General features: G+C 47.1%; 1 protein-coding gene across 1 annotated transcript in view; it reads left to right on the top strand.

The window, feature by feature from the left end:
• Window positions 1-22,888, top strand: part of LAPTM5 (lysosomal protein transmembrane 5) — a 45,799-nt gene that overhangs the window by 18,701 nt on the left and 4,210 nt on the right. Inside the window, exons 3-6 of the mRNA XM_006134554.5 lie at window positions 5,780-5,856; window positions 7,809-7,937; window positions 11,158-11,283; window positions 15,056-15,151. Coding sequence (XP_006134616.2) covers window positions 5,780-5,856; window positions 7,809-7,937; window positions 11,158-11,283; window positions 15,056-15,151 — 428 coding nt within the window. The remainder of the gene's footprint in view (window positions 1-5,779; window positions 5,857-7,808; window positions 7,938-11,157; window positions 11,284-15,055; window positions 15,152-22,888) is intronic.

Raw genomic sequence — 22,888 nt, 5'->3', positions numbered from 1 at the left:
CTGATTGGGGCGCTGCCAAACAGCTGTGGCTGATGGGTGCTGAGCACCCTTTCTCTTTCATGGATTCTGCAGTGCCATAATACCACAGAGTTGGAGCCTGTGCCCTCAAGCCCAGCATCCTCTTTAATACTCTCCCTTCCCTTCCCACACTGTCTCCAACTCACCTTCCCCTCTTCTCCGGTCTCTCTGGTCCCTTAGCCTCTTGCTCTCCCAGCTGCCTGCCAGACCTGACTGCCCCATTACACAGCTCTTAGCACTGTCCAGCAGTTCAGGAGAGGGTAAAAAATTTCAGGCTGTGTCTACACTGGCATGAATTTCCGGAAATGCTTAAAACGGAATACTATTCCGTTTTCAGTTTTTCTGGAAAAGGAGCGTCTACATTGGCAGGCTGCTTTTCCGGAAAAACCCTTTTTCCGGAAAAGCATCTGTGGCCAATGTAGATGCACTTTTCCGGAAAAGAGCCCCGATCGCCATTTTCGCAATCGGGGCTTTTTTCCGGAAAAGACTACTGGGCTGTCTACACTGGCCCTTTTCCAGAACCGTGTTCCAGAATAAGGACTTATGCCCGAGCGGGAGCAGAATAGTTTTTCCGGAATAGCGGCTGATTTTGTACAGTAGAGCGTCGTTGCTTTTCCGGAAATTCAAGGGCCAGTGTAGACAGCTCGCAGCTTATTCCGGAAAAGCGGCTGATTTTCCGGAATAAGTGGCCCAGTGTAGACACAGCCTCATTGTTTGGGCCAGGAAAGACCCATCTTGACAGTCAGAGTCTAGGGAGAGTTTGATGGGCACCACTTCCACTTTTACCCACCAACCTGAGCTGATTTCATCTGAAACTATGCAGAGGTGTGTCTGGAAACACATGCTGCCGTTTTTGCACAGTCACTTTTCAGAGTAAAACCACAGTTCTGGATAAAGCTTCTGAGCTGGGAATCAGGCTCCTTGTAAGACACATGCAGACAGTGCTGTCACTGGCAATATACTGCATTTGAGAAAACAAATGGGCTGTGTCTACACTGGATACAAGAAACAAATGAGGGGAGGACAAGGCAACAGAGAGAAGACAGAAATGTTCAGTCTGCACTTTGCCTCTAAGGCCCAGCCTCGCAGTGTTAGATTGTGCGGGTGCTAGCTCTGAGCACTCTCTATCTAAGGGCACTCACATGGCCTCTGTTATCATTGTATCTGGAACCTCAGAGTCTTTTCATGCATTTGACCCCCAAATGCCTAAACTCAGCAGATTTAGGTTTAGTTCCACACTTGGCCACAGTCTTCCTGCATGACCATGGCAAGCCACTTACTCTGTGCCTCAGTTCCCCTGACAATAGCAGTGCCCTACCTCACAATAATTACATTAAGGATTGTGCAGGGCTAGATCCAATGGCTGGAAGCTGAAGCTAGACAAATTCAGCAGGAACTGAGATATTCATTTGTAAGACTGAGGGTAATTAACAATTGGAACAATTTAGCAAGGGCTGTGGGGATTCACCATTGCTTGAAAGTGAAAAGCATCCAGTCTTGATTTTTAAATTATACATTCTCAGGTTAAAGCAGGATTTATTCCAGGATGTCCTATGGCCTGTGTTACACTTGAAATTACACTAGAGAACTGAAGTGGTTCCTTCTGTCCTTAGAATCTATGAAAATACTACACCATGACCCATGTAAGGACCTAAACCAGATTGTAAAGAGTAATAATCCTGTGCTTGATAAACTTAAAAAACACCAGATGCTCTGGTAGCACGTTATAGACTAACAAAACATGCAGATGGTATCATGAGCTTTCGTGGGCACAGCCCAACTTCTTCAGATGCCCCCTGAAGATCCTGTGCTTATTTTGTATAAGTGGAGAGAGCTTTTCAAACACAGATCACAAAACCCCCTAGCTAATATTAATTGATTAAATCTTATAACGGCCCTGAGATGGATAAAATATTTCTGAATTTCAAGTTTCAATTATGTGTGTCCACAAAAATGCAATTTTTGACCAAAACAAGAGTATTTTTTTAATCTTATGATTTTTTATTAGCTAAAGAGCTGATTAAAAAAATTAATTATCAAAACAGTTTTCAAAATTTTCAACGTTAACATTGTGAGGTGGGATGACATTTGAAAAACTAGTAGACAACTTCTACAATTTTGATTTTTTTTTCAGCCAATGCTACCTCTCATATTTGCCAGCACTGTTGTAAATATATGTGTATATTCTGTGCAGCAAAATTGTTTGGGCTACTGTAGAATGGAATATAAAATGTTCCTACAAGTGATGTATAAAAATGATGATTTGTTTCCATTTCTAATGAAAAAAATAACTGAATGATGATACATTTCACATTTTACAGCCCCTGAATTAAATGAACAGTTTTAGCCAGTAGAAAAACTGTGAGATTTTAATTTTTAATGACATTTCCATGCAAAAATGGATTGTTATACAAGCTAGATACTGAATTTCACAAACCTCGAGATTTCTTCTAAAACTATAATGATTTGGGGTGAAAACAGTGATTTTTTAACAAAATAACTATAAAAAATGAAATTTGGTATGTATTCCCTCCACTCATCCTTCCTTTCCACAGGTGCTGTATTTTGCAGATTTCCAATGCAATCTAAGGGTACGTCTAGACTACAGGGTTTTGTCGACGGAAGTTTTGTCGACAGATGTTGTCGACAAAACTTCTGTTGACATAGAGCATCTAGACACATTCAGTTCTGTCGGCAAAGCAAACTGCTTTGTCGACAAAACCCTGTAGTCTAGACGCAACCCTACAGGCAATAACACCTTCTGTCGACAGAACTCTGTCGACAGAAGGTGTTATGCCTCGTAAAATGAGGTTTACCAGAGTCGACAAAACTGCTGAGTTCTGTCGATGTTATGTCGACAGAACTCAGCAGTAGTGTAGACGCAGGTATAGTTTTGTCAACAAAAGTCCACTTTTGTCGACAAAACTCAGTAGCCTAGACACACCCTAAGGATACATCTAAACAGAGGGGCTATTTTGGGATACCTCCGGTATCCCAAAATAGCTACCCTGCATATTTTAAATGCGTCCATTATTTCAAAGTATTTTTCAAAATATTTTGACATATTTTTCGAAATAACAGGTGTGCTTTTTCAGCATCCCTTTAACCCCCATTCCACGAGGGTTAAGGGATGTCTCAAAATAGCGTGTTATTTAAACATTTGGCACTATGTAGACACGCCAAATTTCAAAATAAGCTATTTCTAAATACAATCAAAATAAGATATGCAATTTGCATAGCACAAATTGCGTATCTTATATTGAGTTTAGGGTGCTGTGTAGATGTACCCTAAAACACTTTTAGATTCCAGGATGCATCAAAAATCTTTCACGGAGCTCTCCTCGTGAGATTTCAGGCATTTCTTTTTCCAATAATATTGGGAAATATCACAAAGATCAGCCTTTATAGTTCCAGAAACTAGAAGTGAAAACAATGTGTCTAAACACTTCAAAATGCTCACCTTGAATTCAAATATAGGATTATTTTTTCCCAAAACTGGTTCTCTCACTTGTCCTCTATTCCTGCTGGCCTCTGTGTATATATTGCAGCAGACTGGATTGTGTTAATACCCTAGAATGTTGTCAAACTCTTTACCATTTCCTATTAATCAAATTCACACCCCTTTAATTTTTGGTTTCCCACAAGACTCAACTATGGGAGAAACTCCAAAAGTGCATACATTAGAATTTAAACTTTTAATATCTTTATCATTCTCAGAAGCTTTGCAGCTCCAAGTTGTGTATGTCTAATGTTGTATGATTTCATGCACTACACAAATATGAAATAAACAATAGTGGAAGAGAAGGGCGGAGTGACAATCTTAACTTCATCAAGGGAGATTTTCAAAGGTGTAAATAGGACCAGGTGCCCTAATCTTTTGTCTTTCAGTGGGAATTATTTGGCCTTTGTGCCTCTTGGAAAGGTCAGCTCTATAGTATACCTTTATTCCATTGGCAGTGAATCAATTTCCTTTGGTTTTGTTTAATTAATATATAAACTTGTCTCAGTGTGGCAATATTGACTGGGGTTGTCACCACAATCTTGCTGGAATCACCCAAGGGAAGGGCCAGAGGTATGCAGGAAGAATGGTGAGAGTGGTTTTTGTCATATGGGCCCAAATCGCCGGCACTGGAAATGGAACACACTGAAAGGACCATTGGGTTTATTTCGCTTACCAATTCTGCCCCGTCTTTAAGCCCTGCTGGTCAGGAGTGGCACTCCGCAGTGTATCAGCAGCCCAAGAACCTACATCTCCATCCCTAGTAATCAGCAAATATGACTATTAAAATCGCATTCCCCAGGCCAGTTTATGGGGCCATAAAACAGAAACAGGCCTCTTTGCATTCAAGAGAAACATTAGGAGTCATTCAACGCCCCTTCTAGCTACATTCAACACACAAACTCTGATGTGGCCAGCAGTTAATCAAAATACACATTTGGCAAATAAAACCGGCTTTTTTATTGGTCCCCCTGGGATGGTTGCCAAGGCCTAGTGTAGACTTCATCAGACCGCCAAGGCGTACGCTGTTTATATCACAGTTGCAATGAGAGAGGACATTTATTTCATAGCATACATCTCCCTGCTTATGAAATTCCTGGGTATCTCTGGGATACTCAGCCGCGGGAGCAAGCAGTGATGCATACAGACAGATGGGAGAGAGAGAGCCCCATATAGCATGTTTATTCATTTGCCAGCAGGTATGTATAAATCACAGACGGAAGCAGTCTCGTGAGATCCACCCCCCAATCTGGGGAAGCTTTCATCCACAGCAAAAAAATCCCCAAGCAAAGTGGACAGGCTGTGCGGGGGAGGAGGGTTTCCTCCCCAGATATGAACAGAGGTCTCCCATGGCAACTTTCAGTGTAGGTCTGAGGCTGGGGGAGGGCAGGAAGCATGGTTAGAGATTCTATGACTACTCACCAGCCAGATGCCCTAGTGCGAGTGGGAGGCAGGATCCCAAAGTCAAAAGCCTGCTAAAGGAAGAGGGGGGCATTGTTGTTTCTGTAGCACACCATGGGCCATTGTTGCACCTACAGCAGACCTGCCATAGGAAGTGGAAGGGAGAATTCTGCAGCATGGATAGAAACTCCGGTCTGGCTCAGTGGATGCAGATTTGATCCTTCATGTGGGAGTGTTTGGGGGCAAATGAGACATGGTTCCATACATTCACACCCCCTGAAGTACAAACCACAGGAACAGGCTTCTGAATGAGTGTAGGAAGAGCCAAGACAGCAATGCCCAGGAGTGAGTCTTAGTCTGTAGAATTACAGAAGTTAAATATGAAAAGACCCTATAAGGATTTTCAGTCTCTTCTCCAGTGTCCATCCAACCCAGAAGCAAATGTCCTCCAAGATGGCGGCTTTGTTACTTGCTTTGGGAGACAATTTGCATAGCCTAACATCTGCAAAATATTTATCTTCCACCGACAACAGAGCTTTATAGAATTCTCTGCTTAACTGTGCCATGTCTCTGGCTAGCAACTGTTGCACATGAGGGTATGAGCCTATAACTGGTGGCACCTAGCAGAGCTACTTCTTTAGTTGGGACGGAGCAACTGGATTTAACAGTGCGGGTCTTGTGTTCAGTCCTACAAGGGGATGTCATTATGGTGAAGGAAAAGCTTTGGCTTATGGAACCAAATCCTTCTGCCCTTAGCTCAGTGAAAATTTCCATTGAGTGGTGATTGAGTGAGACGATTTGGCCCATGATTTAAAATGTTACTGTGTTGCTTTAGGATTTAATATTATTATTTTTTATTAGCGGATGTCACCACCAGCTTCCTGTTGATCATCATGCTCTTTATCACCAGCTTCTGTCTTCTCTATGGAGTGGTGAAGGTACGTCATTGTCAAATGGCCTTTAATCTTGTTTTTGAGGGCATGGTGCAGTGGAAGGTTATCTATCATTTTAAACCCATTGATCTGGTCAATCACAAACTTGTTCAGAGTCTGGAAATGCCTACTACAGTTAGGGGGGAATTTTACTTTAAAATTGTATTTGATGGAAATTGGGTTTTCTTTGATTTTTTTATCATACCAAGAGTCTGCTTCCCACTGACAGTTAAGATTTTTTGATGAAATATTTCAGCTAACCCCCCAAATATTGTGATGTGCAAATGCTGCCCAATGGCCATTGTTTTTCTATATGGGCTGGTCAGACGACACACTCCCATGATGTGGCCGTCTTATAGAATCATAGAATCCCAGGGCTGGAAGAGACCTCAGGAGTCATTGAGTCCAGCCCCCTGCCCGAAGCAGGACCAACCCAACTCAATCAACCCAGCCAGGGCTTCGTCTTCCCATCTCCAGTGAGTCATGGGAGATATAGTCTGACTACGGAGCTTAGCCGACAGAGGAGAACAGCGGTTTGAGGCACCCAAACTAGAATCCCATCAGGCAAAGCAGCAGAATTTCCCAAATGAAATATTTCAGCATTCAGGCTGAAAAGTAAAACTACATTTTCCATATTAAAAAACCAAAAGCCATTTTTGATCAGCTTTAATGTCTATAATGCAGATTTCTAACATGCCTATCACACTGGTCTCTTGAGCTAGAGGTGAAGTGTCCTGCCAGAGGTGTGTGTATATCAGTGGTCCCCAACCTTTTTGGGTGGTGGGCGCCGCGCGGGGCTGCTGGGCCACCTGGGGGCAGGGCCACCCGGGGGAGGGGCTGCGCATAGGCTGCGCACCCGGGGGTGGGGCCAGGGCCGGCTCTAGGTGTTTTGCTGCCCCAAGCAAAACATTTTTTTGGCTGCCCCCCCCAGGACAGGCACTGAGGAGGAAAGCGCCTCTTTCTCTTTGACTCCCACCACACTCTCCGGCCAAACCTAGCCTACGTCCTGTCTCCCCTCCATACACATCCCTGTCCACACACATCCCGACTCCCCCCCCCCCATGCACGCACAGAACCCAATTTCCACCTTCTCTCCCCTCCCAGGCAAACCTGACCTCTCAGTGACTGGACCCAGTCTACCCCTCTTCTCTCCCCCACCTGATCCACCCTGTACCCTCTTCCCTCCCAGCCAAACCAGATCCCAACCAGACCCAGTTTGCTCCCCTCTCCCACCTCCCCCCAATGACCGAATTCCGTCTCCTTTCCCTCTCCCCACCAAATCCTTGTGTCCCCTCCCCACAGCACGCGCGGAAATGTCGGAGCACTTTGGGGGAGAGGTGAAAAGTGTCACGGGTCCCCCTACTTCCCTTTCTCTGCAGCTGTACACAACTTTCCCCGATGTGAAACGGGGCGCCACAGGCGCCCCTCCCCTGCAAGAGGAGAGAGAGGAGCCGCCAGGCCAGGGCTCGGCTGCAGCTGCTGCAAGGGATTCTGTGGCCAGCAGCTCCCGGGGGTGCTGCGGAAGTGTGGAGGGGCCGGCGTGGTAGTGCAGCTGGCTGGCAGCCCTGTACAAACACCTGGGAACAGGAGCGAGGCAGAGCGCTGGGTGGGGCGCTGCCTGCGCCAGGGTCCAAGCTCCTCGTGGAGCAGGTGGAGGGTCTCCCGAGCTCTCCTGGAGCTGATTAGACAAGAGGCCGGAGGGAAGGGGATAGATGGGGGGAGGGGCTGAAATCAACAACAAGCGGCACGGCAGCAGTGCGAGTGGGGCAGCGCTAGCCCGGCGCACATAAATGCCCCGGCGGGCGCCATGGCGCCCGCGGGCACCGTGTTGGGGACCACTGGTGTATATGAATTTTCCTAGTTATAACAGCACATTGGCACTAGATCAGCTCTTTCTAAACTAAATGATCACACTTGAATAATAATATGCAGTTGCCTGCTCTCTCTCTCTCTCACAGAACAGGGAACGCCTCTTGATTCCATTCCTGGCTTTGCAAATCATGGATTTTCTCCTCACCCTCTTCACAATTTTCAGCTCCTACATCCAGGTCCCTGAAATGCTGTCATTTATGTCCATTAGCCATGTGGTAAGTAACAAGCATGAGCCCCCAATTCAGGCTGCCAGGGCTCAGATCTATAGTACTCTATGTGATGGAGACTCCAGGCATGAATGATCAGGCATCCTACTGGGTTAGCTTTATATATGGAGTGGCTTAGCTCTCCTAGGGTACCTCATGATGGGCCAACCCTGGGGGCAGGATACTAGACATAATGGATTAGACAAAGGCTCTAGAGGTTGAGAAGGCTTGTCCAGTGGTTAGGAGCATCTAACCAAGATTTAGGGTTTGAACCCCTGCTCTGCCATAGATGTTCTGTGTCACCTTGGGCAAGTCACTTAGTTTCTCTGTGACTCAGCTCCCCCTTTGCCATGGAGTGTTTCCTCACAGGATGAATACATTGAAACCATGATGAGGCGTTCCCATGATACTGTCATGGGGCTGTATAAATACCTAAGGCAGATACGCTAGTGATCTGATTGGACGTGGCGTCCCAAGCAGGATACTTGGTGGGCTATCTGAATGAAGGGTGAATGTCTGGCCCTACCAAACTCAGCAGGTGTTTTGCCCTTGGACTCATTGGGGCCCAGAGTCCAGTGCTAGTCTCCCAACGTTGTGTAAGTGGAAACTCTGCCTCGCTGCAGGAATCATTCATTTAATATCGATCACATTTCCGAGAAGCTCACTTGCCTGATTCATCGTACGAGATGAACTTTATTTACCGTAATAAAACTGAAGTGACAACTGGTTGAGGGTTGGCCCAGGGGAACATTTGTGTCTAAGGCGATGCACAGTTGAGAGGTCTGAGGTCATTCTAGTCAGTCCTTTAAAGGGAAACTGTAGTGATAAATTCTCCTCTCATGCCATTGGTAACTAAATACACGTTTCATCTCTGGTCAAGAGTCAGACTTGAGGCCATAAGCATCAAACATATTTAGATACCAAAATCAGCCACAATTTTCAGAGGCAGTGAAAGCCAGCAGCTTCCATCATCAGCCGTCCAGAAGCTTTGAAAGCTGTATTTTTGCATGATATTCAGCCCACTTGTTGGATGCCTAAATATGGATTTTGCTGCCTAATATTAGCACTAACTCCCCAACGGTACATCTAGACCGCAGGCTTCTTTCAGAAGAAGCTCTTCCAAAAGAGAGCATCCACACTGCCAAAGTGCATCGAAAAACCGATCTGCTTTTTCAAAAGATAGCATCCACACGGAATGGACACTATCTCGCATTTAAGTTGTGATTACTATGGATGGAGTGGCCACCAGGGCACCTGTGCTTCTTCTTGGAGGCCTCTTTTGAAAAAACTCCCTCTTCCGCGTCCACACATGCCTTTTTCTGAAAGAGCTCTTTTGGAAAAGGCGTTCTTCTTCATAGAATGAGGTGTACCAATGTCAGAAACCCCCCAATGTTCTTTCGATTTTCTTTTGAAAGAATGCAGTAGCCGTGTTGACATAAGTGCAGTTATTTTGGAAAAAAACCCGCAGTCTAGATGAACCCTAAGTCTGAAAAAATTTGGCCTGAGAATGTATTACACTTTCTAGACTATTTTAAAAAATGTTTATAGGTGACAGGCCTGATACACCACCATTACCCCTCGCCCCTTGTACCATCAGGTGCCCTAGTGCAAAGGGTAAGATGGTAAACCACAAAATTTTACATCCACTTTGCACTGGTGTCAATAGTAATGCCAGAGATTAGCTCTCCGTTAGCAGAAAGGGTATGGCTCTACTTCAGTCAGAGGTGTAATTGATGCATGTGAAGTCATCACAAAGCTAGCGCTGATCTACCTAGCTCCAGTAAGTATAGCAGTGAGGCTGTGGCAGCATGGCCCAGCTGAGCAAGTGTGTCTCTAGAGTCCCAGGGTATTGTATAGCCCATGATGACATCCAGGGTATGTCTACACTGCAGCATTTTTCTGGAAAAACTATACTTATGTCCACAGAAAGTCAAAAGAACAGAGGGTTTTTTCTGACAGTGGTAAACCTCTTTCTACGAGGGAGAAGCCTTTTTCCGAAAAAGCTTTTTGGGAAAAAGGCATGTGTGGATGCAGAAGAGGGAGTTCTTTTGAAAGAAGAGGCCTCCAGGAACTAACACAGGTGCCCTGGTGGCCACTCTCTCCATACTAATCACAACTTAAATGCAAGATAGCATCCGATAAATAAATACCTATCCAGAGAGCTGGAAGGGACCTTGAAAGGCTGTTGAGTCCAGCCCCCTGCCCTTAAAGCAGGACCAAGTACCATCCCTGACAGATTTGCCCAAGAATCCTAAATGGCCCCCCACAAGGAGTGAACTGACAACCCTTGATAGAGCAGACCAATGCTCAAACACTGAGCTATCCCCCTCCTCAATGCTTTTTTTATTCCGCTTTTGTTGTGTGGACGCTTTCTTTCAAAATAAGCTTTTCCTAAAGATCTCTTCTGGAAAAGCTTCTTCTGTAAGAAGCTTGCAGTCTAGACATAGCCCCAAGGTGCCATGGCTTCACTGCTTTGTCACCAAAGCTATCTAGATGAAAGCTAGTGTGGGTATGTCACCACGGCTGCAATCACACTTCTGATTGCAATGTAGACATACCTTACAGTATGTCATACTAATCGCAGTATAGACATAACCTCTAGACCATCTCAGCAAAATAAAGGCACCTTCAGGAACAACTTAAACTTAAGGCCATGTAAAGCTCTGATAGCACTGCTAGAATGGCATAAAAGGGCTGTGACATAAATGAGAATAAGACCCAAGTGCAGGACAAAGAAGAATCCATCCCTTTATAGTTAAGGAAAAACCCTGAGCATGGTTCTTTCATATAACCAAACATAAAACATAATATAAGATGTAACAGTCACCAAATGAAATTAATAGGTAGCAGGTTTAAAACACACAAAAGGAAGTTTTTCTTCACATGGCCAACCTGTGGAACTCCTTGCTAGAGTAGGTTCTGAAGACCAGGACTTTAACAGGGTTCCAAAAAGAGCTAGATAAATTCATGGAGGTTAGGTTAGGTTCATCAATGACTATTAGCCAGGATGGGTAGGAATGGTATCCCTAGCCTCTGTTTGTCAGAGGCTGGAAATGGATGGCAGAAGAGGGCTCATGTGATGATTCCTTGTTCTGTTCACTCCCTCCTGGGCACCTGGCATTGGCCACTGTCCGCAGACAGGACGCTGGTCTGGATGGACCTTTGGTCTGACCTAGTACGGCCGTTCTTATGTAAAACCTTGATCACTCTGACATTTTTGTCTCTGTAGAAATCACACACAAAGGTTCCCTTCCTGACCATGGAAATACTTGATTTCTGCCTGAGCATCTTAACTCTTTGTAGTTCCTACATGGAGGTCCCAGCCTATCTCAGCTTCCACTCTGTGAACCAAGAGGTAGGTAAGAAATTAATGACAACCATGAGTCTGTACAGTGAGTGTCAGAATGTTTTATTATTTAGTAATTTTAGCTTATTAAGGAAACCAGCAAAATGTTCAACCAGTTTTCATCTGTTATTAAAAATGTTTATTTAATACTTGATGTTAAAGTCACATCCCCAAATTTGTTCTGCTCAGTGCCAAAGGACAGCTGTAGCACTTTTTAATCAACATAACTGTGCTATTCCCTGTTTGCCCATGCAATTATTATTTCCTAAAAGCACAATTTGTTTTGCTAGAGCAAATTTTGTGCATGCAAATTAGATCTGCAAAACTGGGAGGCTGGAAATCAGCCTTCCTCAGGACATAGCTCCACAATGGCTCTCATACAGCAAAGCACTTACACACAAACCAAGTCCATACCTACTCAGCAAACCAATTAAACACCTTCAACTTTAGCTAGAAGCAACAAGTAGTTCTGTGGCACCTTAGAGACTAACTAAAATATATAGAATCATGAGCTTTAGTGGGTAGATTGTCAATGATGAGCCGGAAGGGTTTCAGTTGGGGGTTGTGGGTCATGACTAGTGGAGTTCTGTTATTTTTCTTGTTGGGCCTGTCTTGACATAGGTGACTTCTGGGTACTTGTCTGGTTCTGTCAATCTGTTTCTATTTGAATATCTAGCAGGCCTAAGAAACTGAGTGAACTGTGTACACATGCACAAGCACAGAATCTCATTCTTTAAACTGAGACTGCTTCCCTCCTTTGTGCCAGGGTAAGCACAGATTTTCTTATTTTGTATTCCCACAATAATAACAGACATTGCAATTAATACAGGCAGTCCCCGACTTATGCGGATCCGACTTACGTCGGATCCGCACTTACGAATAGGGCTTTCTTGCCCCGGAAGTCGGGGCGAGAAAGCCCCGTTCGTAAGCTGCTCCGGTGCCCCTGGTCTGCTGGAGACCGTCTCCAGCAGACCAGGGGCACCGGGCGGGTTCCCGCGCTTCTGAGGCTTTGCCAGAGCAAAGCCTCAGAGGCGCGGGGAACCGCCGCTGCTGCCGCTTCAATCTGGGTGCCTGTGGTCTGCTGGGGACCGTCCCCAGCAGACCACAGGCACCCAGATTGAAGCCGCAGCCGCGGCGGGGTCCCTCCCTCTGAGGCTTTGCCAGAGCAAAGCCTCAGAGGCTCTGCTCCCCGTGTCCCTGTTCTGCTGGGGAGGGGGGGGGGGGGCGCAGCTAGTGTGCTCCCCCCCCCCCCAGCAGACCAGGCTTTTCTTTTGGACTCTGGGGCAGAGCAGCTGGGGCACTGCCGATTGGTCCTGCAGCGCCCGCTCTGGGCACTACTGGACCAACCCGGCAGCACCCCAGCTGCTCTGCCCCAGGTCCTGATTCAGCCGCTGCTGGTCAGTTTCAGCAGCGGCTGAATCAGGACCCTGGGGCAGAGCAGATGGGGTGCTGCTAGGTTGGTCCAGTAGCACCCAGGAGCGGCGCTACTGGAGCAACCCAGCAGCACCCCAGCTGCTCTGCCCCAGGCGTCCCCAAGTCAGCTTCTGCTGAAACTGACCAGCGCTGACTACAGGAAGCCCCAGGCAGAGTTGCTCTGCCCCGGGCTTCTTGGAATCAGCTGCTGATCAGTTTCAGCAGCAGCTGACTTGGGGACGCCTGGGGTTCTTAAGTTGATTCTGTATGTAAGTCAGAACTGGCGGTCAGTTTCAGCAGTGTCTGAATCTGGACGCCAGTTCCGACTTACATACAGATTCAACTTAAGAACAAACCTACAGTCCCTATCTTGTACGTAACCCGGGGACTGCCTGTAGTAACACATTTTGTGACCCAACACCAGCCAAGTTGATTACAATGAGTAAAACACGGTTGTAACAGCTGAATATCTAACACATCTAAGCAAAGCAGGGGCAAACTGCATTTATGTAAACACACCCAGGATTTCTTTCCCATTCCATCTGGCTGTAATGGAAGCATTGATTCGGACCCTGCTTACATTTATATATCTCTTGGTTTCTGTTATTTCCACTCCAATTCATCTGATCAAGTGGGTTTTACCCATGAAAGCTCATGATTCTATATATTTTAGATAGTCTCTAAGGGCTTGTCTATATTGCAGGAAAGATTGAAGCTGGCACAGTCGATTTTCTGGAGTTTGAATTAGAAGGTCTAGTGAAAAGACACTAATTTGAACCGAGAGGGTGCTCCTGTTGGCACTGGTAGTCCTGCTCCTATGAGGAGTAAGGGATGTCGAAGGGAGAGTGTGCTCCTGTCAGCCTCCTGCTGTGGATGGTGCCAAAATTTGATTTAAGATAGTTTGACTCCAGCTATGCAGTTAGCATATCTGGAATTGCGTATCTTAATTCAAATGTATCCCCTAGTATAGATCTAGCCTAATGTGCCACAGGACTACTCATTGTTTTTAAAGTTACAGACTAACATGGCTCCCCCTCAAAGACTATTTTAGCTAGAAGTCTATGGGTATGTCTAGACTACATGGCTCCATCGATGGTTTCTAGACATAGGGAAATGAAGCGGCGATTTAAATAATTGCTGCTTCATTTACATCAAAATGGCTGCTGCGCTGTGCTGATCAGCTGTTTGACAGCACAGAGCAGTAGTCTGGATGCTCCATGGTCGACAAGGGAAGCCCTTGTCAACCGCCCCATTATGACTCATGAAATGGGCTTTCCTTGTCGACCGCAGAGCCTCCAGACTACCGCGCTGTGCCATCAAACAGCTGATCGGCATAGCACGGCAGCCATTTTGATGTAAATGAAGAAGCGATTATTTAAATCGCCGCTTCATTTCCCTTTTTCGAGTACACTAATCTACATGGCTCTGTCCACGGAGCCATGGAGTCTAGACGTACCCTGAGTGCCCTTAATATCAATGGATTAGGCTTAGGTTTTAAAATAACAAATTCATGAGTTAAAATTTAGTGAAAATATTAGGGCTAGTTGACAATTTCCATTAAAAATTTTTTTTGATGGAAAATTGAGATTTTGATTACACTCTATTTCTTTCTGCAAAAAATTTTTTAAAAATTTTTGGTTAAAAAATAGAACATCTGAAAACTGAAATATTTTGGCAAAAGAATAAAAAAATAAATACTTCAGCCAAAATCTGAAAAATGTATATACACAAAGGGCACAGCATAGTGCATCCTGAGAGATGTAGGCTGACCAATGAACCCTGCCTATTGAAGAGAGTGGGAGCATGAGGCACCTGAACTATAGCACCCACAAGGCACTGCATCAGCATTTCAGAATCAAAATATTTGTTTGGCCAAAATATTTTTTTTTGGCTGAAATATTTTGGGACCTGATTTTTTCCTGAAAACTACAAATTTTCCATTGAAAATACAGATGATACTTTTCATTTTTGTTGAAATTCTCTGTTGGGGGTGTGTGGGAAATGTTGACTAACTCAAGATCTGCCTTTGCTCGTGAGAGCAAGGAATTTTGCCCATAGTCTGTCATTACACATATTCCTGTCAGAGAGGGCTAGATCCAACCTGGGTTAATAAAAGTCCTGATACAGGCCAGGAAACATTATACCTGGTTATCAACAGGAAATTAAACCTGTCCCTTAAGGGTCACTATGCTTCCACTTCAGCAGAACCAGAATGTTTAATCCTTTGTCACGAAAACTTTCCCCGGTAACAGGGAAGCAAGGAATGTGTCTCCAAGGAATCAAACCAAAACTGTCAACTGATTCCACGCAGCCCTTAGTGTTGGGTTAAAGACATCTGACTTTTATGGGCACTTCTCTTTCCTTTCAGAGCTTCCTGCCAAGCCGTGAGAAGTTTTCTTCCGAGGAGTATGCCAAAGTGATGATCACCTTCACCATCACATTCATCGCTGTCCTCCTCCTAAAGGTAATCAGCCCCGGGTCCCAGGATGGTTGAGCAAAAGTTTGCTGCCCCATAAGACACGAAGATTTGCCCCTCTGTGGACCTGCCACTAGAGGCACTTACCACAGGATCGGTGTGGATAACACAGAGCTTAGATACTGGGACAAGTGCAGGAGAGAGGCCTGAGATTCAAACAATTTGGTTCCATCCCTCTGCCGACTGCGAGTGTGAAACCAAACCTCCCCACAGCTCCATCTTGCCCCAACCTTTAGAGCTGACATTGCTGTGTCAGCGTCCCGGAGCATCATGAGCTGAGATTAAAAGATGGGGGTGCTTTGGCTCCAGCGTGACAAAATATATCCCATCAGTAGTTAGAGGGTTGGCTCCTTGGCTGGTGAAAATCAGTGGAGATGCTCTGATGTCACTGGGGCTTAGCCCAGCTTACACCAGCTGAGCTGCAGGGCTGCTGCTCTCCTGAAAATAATTAAAACCCCACCAACCCCCGACTCCTCCCTCCCTTGTAGAAAATACCTTCACAGCCGAGTTTTTTGCCCCTCTCTGCAAAGCTCAGAGAACAGTTTTTTTCATTGACTAGTTTCATATCACTTCAAAACCCCCCACCACGTCTCCAGGTATCCCAGCAGATGCCCCCGAATGAAAATGCAATTTGTCAAGTGGAGATTTTGTTATTAACATTCTTCCCAGGCAGCCAGACGAGCTGTTCTGAAGCACAATGTCTTATCTGATTGCACGTCAGACATGACTTCATCGTATATTTTCAACATTAGACTTACCCGGCATTGCCCGGCTCCTTCAGGCAGCAGGCTGGCAGTGAGGGGGAGGAGGGAGGGTGGGTGCAGGAGTCAAGGCAGGGCCTTGGGGAAGCTGGGGAGGGGGGTGGTAGGGCAGGAGGCTAAGGGTGGGAGTCAGGGTGGGGAGTTGAGGAGGGGCTCAGGGCAGGGGCCTGGGGATGTGTGTGGGTATGGGGGGTGAGAGTGAGGACTGAGGAGGGGCTCAGGCCAGGGTGTACCATCTGGAAGGGCTTTCTCTGTCCCCTCAGCCAGACTCCCGGTCCCCCTTGCAGAAAGGGCCTTCTCTCTCTCCCCAGCCCCTCCAGAGGCCTTTTCTCCTTCCCCCCAGACCCCCTGGCTGGCAGGAGCCTCCTCTCCCCCACCCCGCAACTGACATGTGTCTTCTCTCTCCTTCCCCCTCCCTAGCTGGCAGGGGTCTTTCCCTCCTGTCCTGCAGGGTTTTCTCCCCCCCCCTGCCCCCCAGCGCTGTGGCCAAGGGCCAGGAGGGGGAAAGGGTTTGTGGCAGAGGGGCTACTTACCTGGTCTGGTGGCAGATTAGATGGTGATCCCCAGCCCCAGCTGGCCAACCTCTTGCTGGTTTGGCTGTCCCAGTGAGATGAGATGTCACTGTTTTCACACCCTCGTGGAGTTATCCCACAGCCTCACTGGTCTTACTGTTTGGAGGTTATTCACACTGTTCAGATTAAATTCACCTTGGACAGCGCTCCTGGTTGCCATGGCAATGACAGGTGAACCTCTGCTACTCCTGACTGACAGCAGAACATAACTGGCCCCTAAAATTCACACACTGTGGCGCCACAATCCAGGCACCATGATATTTCCTTCACCTTCCTCTGGAGCATAATGACTGTGAGGGCTGGAGGCAGAGGCCTGTTCCAATAGGGGACCAGTTCCAAGCGACAGAGTTTCTACAAGGACCAGGGTTACATACGGAAACATTTTAGGTCTAAAAAGGACATTTGGCCCATTTAGGTTCATCTCTTTTAATTCACTGGTGCCCCCAGGACAGCACCTCAAGGTCCATCCAAGCCAGCACCTAATGGCCTATTGCAAGCGTTTATTGTTCTTCCATTCAAACAGCCTCCTACTGGACATGTGGAGCTGCCTGTTCTCCTTCTAACATGACATTACTGCCCCTGAGCTCTGTCCTCTACACACCATTGCTGCACGGAACACGCTGTGCAGGAAAGCAGGCTCAATGCCAGAGAAGAGGGTGCTATGACACGTGGATTTCATTTCCATCTGCCACTAATTTCCTGGTGGTGTGTAGCAAGCTGCTTAACTGCTCTGTGCCTAAGTGAGGCAGATGGCCCAGTGGTGAGGACAGTGGCTTACAATAGAGAAGTTGCGAGTGCAGTTCCCTGCTCTGCCCCTGGGTCATTCAATCTCTCTGTCTCAGTTTCCCATCTGTGGGATGGAGCAAGGGAGGCTAAATATGTCAGCGCTTTGAGATGGACAGCAGGATAAGAGACAGGCTTTATCAGCATTGTACTGCTCTACCCCTACAGTGGGAGCTGACTGTTATAAAGCACTTTGAGGCTGTCAGGCGAAGACAGCTTTGGAAGTGCAGAAGGGTGTTGGTATTATTACAGTTATTCGCTATTATTCAAGAGAGGCAATGCAGGCTTTTCTGGAGAGGAAAACAGAGGACCAGAATTGAATCCTCCCTTATTTCTAGGGGTGTATATTTCTGCCCCAACCATGTACATTAAAGGATACCTGGGGCTGATGAAGATTTAAATCATTAAGCTAAGTAACTTCCCCTTCACTACCCAATGGAAGGAAAGACAAAGGCTTTATCACAAACAAATCTGCAGGCCATGGTGGAACGTGGGAGACAGGTGGGAATTTTTAAGGTATGTAATAAAACCTGCTACAAGTGATTATGGTTCTTTGTTCTTTATGAGCATGAGACCAGGCCATAACATTCCCACCCACCCCCGGCCTATTGCCAGCACTGAGAATCATGACAGGTATTCACCTCACTGCTGTTCCCCTGGCATGCCTTCCCCAGGTCTCAGGCCAATGCCATCTGGGCAAGCTGGCCTAGGGCCATGACCCCTTCGGACAGCACCTTGGCTGCCCAAACTGCTCCTGTGCTTGCTCTGTTATTCCCCTGGCAGCTAGTGCCCTGCTGCTGGATGCTTTGAAGAGCTGGTAACTAACTGGGCCTGTCAGCCTGGTGCTCACTTCACCACCTCGCAGAGCTACAGCAGCAATGGAACCCTGACAATGTGCTGCGGAGCCATTTATCTTTGGCATCGTGCTCTGCCCACCCAGGGGCCTGCATATTGGGGCGGGGTCTATACACACCATGCAGGGAGCTCTGTGTGGAATGTTAAATGTAGGTAACTCCCTGCAATGTTAGTAAGTGTCCAAGCTCAATGAGTGACTATGTCTGGGCCTTCTAAGCATTCCTGTGAGGGGACAGAGATACATCTGTTGGGAAACCAATACGGCAGTACACAGGCACTGCAGGAAGTTTTTGGAGAATGTTGGGGATAACTTCTTGGTACAAGTGCTGAAGGATCCCACCAGGGGCCGTGCGCAGCTTGACCTTCTGCTCACAAACAGGGAGGAACTAATAGGGGAAGTACAGCTGGGTGACAAGCTGGGAAGCAGCGATCATGAGATGGTAGATTTCAGGATCCTGACCAAAGGAAGAAAAGAGAGTAGTAAAATACACACCTTGGACTTCAAAAAAGCAGATTTTGACTCCCTCAGAGATCTGATGGGCAGAATCCCCTGGGATGCTAACATGAAGGGAAAGGAGTCCAGGACAGCTGGCAGTATTTTAAAGAAGCCTTATTGAAGGCACAGAAAGAAACCATCCCGACGCGTAGCAAGAGAGGCAAACATGGTAGGAGACCGGATTGGCTTACAGGGGAAATCCTTGGTGAACTTAAGCACAAAAGAGAAGCTTACACAAAGTGGAAACTTGGACAAATGACCAGGGAGGAGTTTAAATGTATAGCTCGAGAATGCCGGGGGGTTATCAGGAAGGCGAAAGCGCAGATGGAATTGCGACTGGCTAAGGATGTGAAGGATAACAAGAAAGGTTTCTACAGGCATGTTAACAAGAAGAAGGTGATCAGAGAGGGTGCGCGGCCCCTACTGGATGAAGAAGGTAACCTAGTGACAGATGATGTGGGGAAAGCTGAAGTACTCAATGCTTTCTTTGCCTCTGTATTCACGGACAAGGTGGGCTCCCAGACTAATGCGCTAAGTGACTCAAGATGGGATGAAGATGGACAGCCCTTGGTGGGTAAAGAACGGGTTAGGAACTATTTAGAAAAGCTAAATGGACACAAACCATGGGTCCGGACTTAATGCATCCGAGGGTACTGAGGGAGTTGGCAAATGTCATTTGGGAGCCTTTGGCCATTCTCTCTGAAAAGTTGTGGAGATTGGGAGAAATCCCTGAAGATTGGAAAAAGGCAAATGTATGAAGTGCCCATCTTCAAAAAAGGGAAGAAGGACGATCCAGGGAATATAGGCCCGGGGCTAGGCCCTCAAAGCCTTTTCCTTGCCACTGAACATCTGTGCTCATGCTTCTCTTTTCCTCAGCGGCTGAAATGACCAGCCCCCAGATTTGCTGGGATCACTCCAGTTTGCTGGGTCAGTCCTGCTGTCCTGGCTGGGCCAATGAGGGTTTGATCCAAATGTCACGGACCTGGCCAGTCATATCTACTCACTCCCATCTGCCATCCTACCTGCACTCTCGCCTGGCACCCCCTCCACTCCTCCATCAGCTGGTGCTGAATCCTCAGCCCTTTCCTAGCCACGACGAGCCTCCCTCGCCTTCAGTGAGCTCCGCCAGTCACAAGCTGCCACTCCTGGTGAGCCCGCCTCCTGGCACACCCCTCAGGGAACGCGACTGTTGCTGAGCCGGCTGCTCATCTCTCGCTCTGCCGTGGTCTGCAGGGAACTTGGCCCTCCAGGTCACCGCTGTCCACCCTCTCCAGGGTTACAGAGTCCCATGGTCCCACTGCCTGTCTGTCATCGCCAGCTGGTGTTCAGCCCAGCTCTGGGCCTTAGGTCAGTAAGCCAGGGGCTGGCAGGGGATCCCCAGCCTGCCCCATTCCAGGTTCCAGCCTCGGGACCCTACAACCAGCAAGCAGGTCCTCAGTCCCTGTCCCTGGTGCTGTTTCCCTGAGCTTCTCCCTAACCTTTCACCTTCTTCTTGCCTGCGCCAGGTTTACCCTGGGAACCTACCCAACTCCAGAACTATTAACCTCGCTCCAGACCCCGTACTCCACGGCAGGCGCTTCTTCTCCCCCCCCCCCCCCGTGCTTCTTTTCCCCTGCGCTTGCTCTGAGTGACCTCCCATGGGGTCTGCAGCTCTTTCTGCTTTCTGGCTTTAGCTTGAACCCCAGCTCCCCCAGCTGGGCATCATTCACAATTGATACTGACCCTCCCTCTCACATGTGATGCCAGGTGAGCTAATTGGCCCCTTTTTAAACCTGTCAGGGCTGGTGTGGGATATATCCCATCACACCATCTAGTTTATCCTCCTCCCACCCAGCACTCTCAACCCCCCGAGTCCCAAACCTGCCCCCCCAGAACTGCCCACCGGCCGCCAGCAGCCTCCAGGGGGACCAGTCCTTCCCTCTCCCACTGTGCAAAGGAGCTTTGAGACTAGGATTTCATCAGATACCAGAGAATTCACGTCCCATTGAATTTGGATGGCAGATCAGCACTGAACTGCCTTCGCGCTGGCCCAAATGGCCTATATTCAGTCATCCTGCTGTTGGGCTGAAAGATGTTTTACCTGAGTTTCTAGCCAGCAGTGCAATTCCCCTCCCCCAATCCTGCAGTTACAAGAAGCAGGTGGATTTATAGGGTCACATTTGGGATTAGGGCACCATATTGGTTTGTTTTGGAAAACAAAACCAGGCTTTGTTTTCAGGGACACAGCGGCAGGCCTCAAATTTTGCTCCCTTTTTTAGTTACAAACACTGCGCAATTGTATAAAAGGATGACCCCGAATTCACTGCCTAGCCTGGCCAGTCTTGACATTTTCCAGACACAGTGGCTGTGTCTATATTGGCACCCCTTTCCGGAAAAGGGATGCTAATGAGACCAGTTGGAATTGCAAATTCCGCGGGGGATTTAAATATCCCCCGCGGCATTTGCATGAACATGGCTGCCGCTTTTTTCCAGCTCGGGGTTTTGCCAGAGAAAAACGCCAGTCTAGACGGGATCTTGCGGAAAATAAGCCTACTTTCAAGTAGGTATAAGGGATCTTCCAGAAAAGGGGTTATTTTCCGCAAGATCCCGTCTAGACTGGCGCTTTTCTCTGGCAAAACCCCAAGCCGGAAAAAAGCGGCAGCCATGTTCATGCAAATGCCGCGGGGGATATTTAAATCCCCTGCGGAATTTGCAATTCCGAAGTGTCTCATTAGCATCCCTTTTCCGGAAAAGGGTGCCAGTGTAGACACAACCAGTCAGATTTTTTAGGGAAAGGTTCTGCTGACACTGAAACTGGATGAAATTCACGTAAATTCCAGTGTCATGTTCAGTGCAGCTATCCAGGTTGGGACTGGAATCCTGGACAGCAGGCTCTTCCCAATAGGCTGAGACTTGCGAAGAGATCTAGAACAGCTATGTGTCCAGGTCCCCCCAGTTTCAACAGGGTCCTTAGTGGAATTTGTGGAGCATCTGGCACTTGTCTCTTTTGGGGGTAAAAGTTTTGCTTGGGATCTTTGCAGTTTTTGTAGGTTGATTTGTTTCAGGGTAATTATTTTGGTTGACTGATTGTGGGAGGACATCGTGGGTCAAAGAGGTGTCAGAGCTGGGGTTTAAGAGCAGGAAGCCGGGGCAGCCTTGTGAAATGCCATTGTTATAGCACAAGGGGCTTCTCAGGAGGGGGTTTTGCAGGGTTTGCAAAAGATGACTAGACTCTGGATTCACTTGATCTCCTCTGGACATTCGTTCCACAGCTGCATTCCCTTGAATGTTTGGTCTCAGCTCCTACTTGCTTTGGCCTAAGCTTTGTGATCTGCATTGCCTCAGAGAAGTGCATTTATATCAGAGGGTTATGATTTCAGCATCTAAATCCCTAAGGCTCCTTTGAAAATCCTTAGTCTTTTAATGATGTCCTGTTTAGGGTTTATTTCCAAGCACATTCCAAAGTGTAGTTTTAAAGCACATGCCAATAAAAACAAGAGATGCATGATTGTGCCTTGCTGCACATCGCAAAGCAAACGTTTATTTAATATGGTACGTTGCTTATTTTCTTGGGCCACAGTCTGTCAATTGATCTATTTTCCTAGAAAAAGTCTATTTATTTAAGCTCATAAAATTCTCCAAGGGCAAAGGCTATTTTACCAGAAAAGTGGAACTAATGAAAGTATAATAAATTAAATGGACAGAACTTTCAGGTTCATTCCTCTTGGAAAGTATCCTTTGTGTTACTGCCGGAGGGCTAAGATGCAAGGGTTATGGCTCACAATGCTTTTCTGGGTTACTGTCCCACTCAAAAAAAAAAAAAAAAGTAAAATACGTTGACCTGCATCCCAATATTGGGCTCAGTTTTGTTGGTCAATCTTGTCCCTGATCCATCACAGTCTGAAAACACTGTAACTTCAGCCACATGAGTAGCCCTGGGTATGTCTACACTAGAAAGTTAGTTCGAACTAACGGACGTTAGTTCGAACTAACTTTCCTATGCGCTACACTAGCGCTTCGCTAGTTCGAATTTGAATCGAACTAGCGGAGCGCTTAGTTCGAACTAGGTAAACCTCATTTTACGAGGACTAACGCCTAGTTCGAACTAGCTAGTTCGAACTAAGGGCTGTGTAGCCCTTTAGTTCGAACTAGTGGGAGGCTAGCCCTCCCCAGGTTTCCCTGGTGGCCACTCTGGCCAACACCAGGGAAACTCGTCTGCCCCCCTCCCGGCCCCGGACCCCTTAAAGGGGCACGGGCTTGCTACGGTGCCCGTGCCAGG

This window comes from Pelodiscus sinensis, chromosome 26, assembly GCF_052426305.1.
Source record: "Pelodiscus sinensis isolate ZL-2025 chromosome 26, ASM5242630v1, whole genome shotgun sequence".
NCBI lineage: Eukaryota > Metazoa > Chordata > Testudines > Trionychidae > Pelodiscus > Pelodiscus sinensis.
Note: the sequence above shows the minus strand (reverse complement) of the source record. Positions and strands in the feature narration are given on the sequence as shown.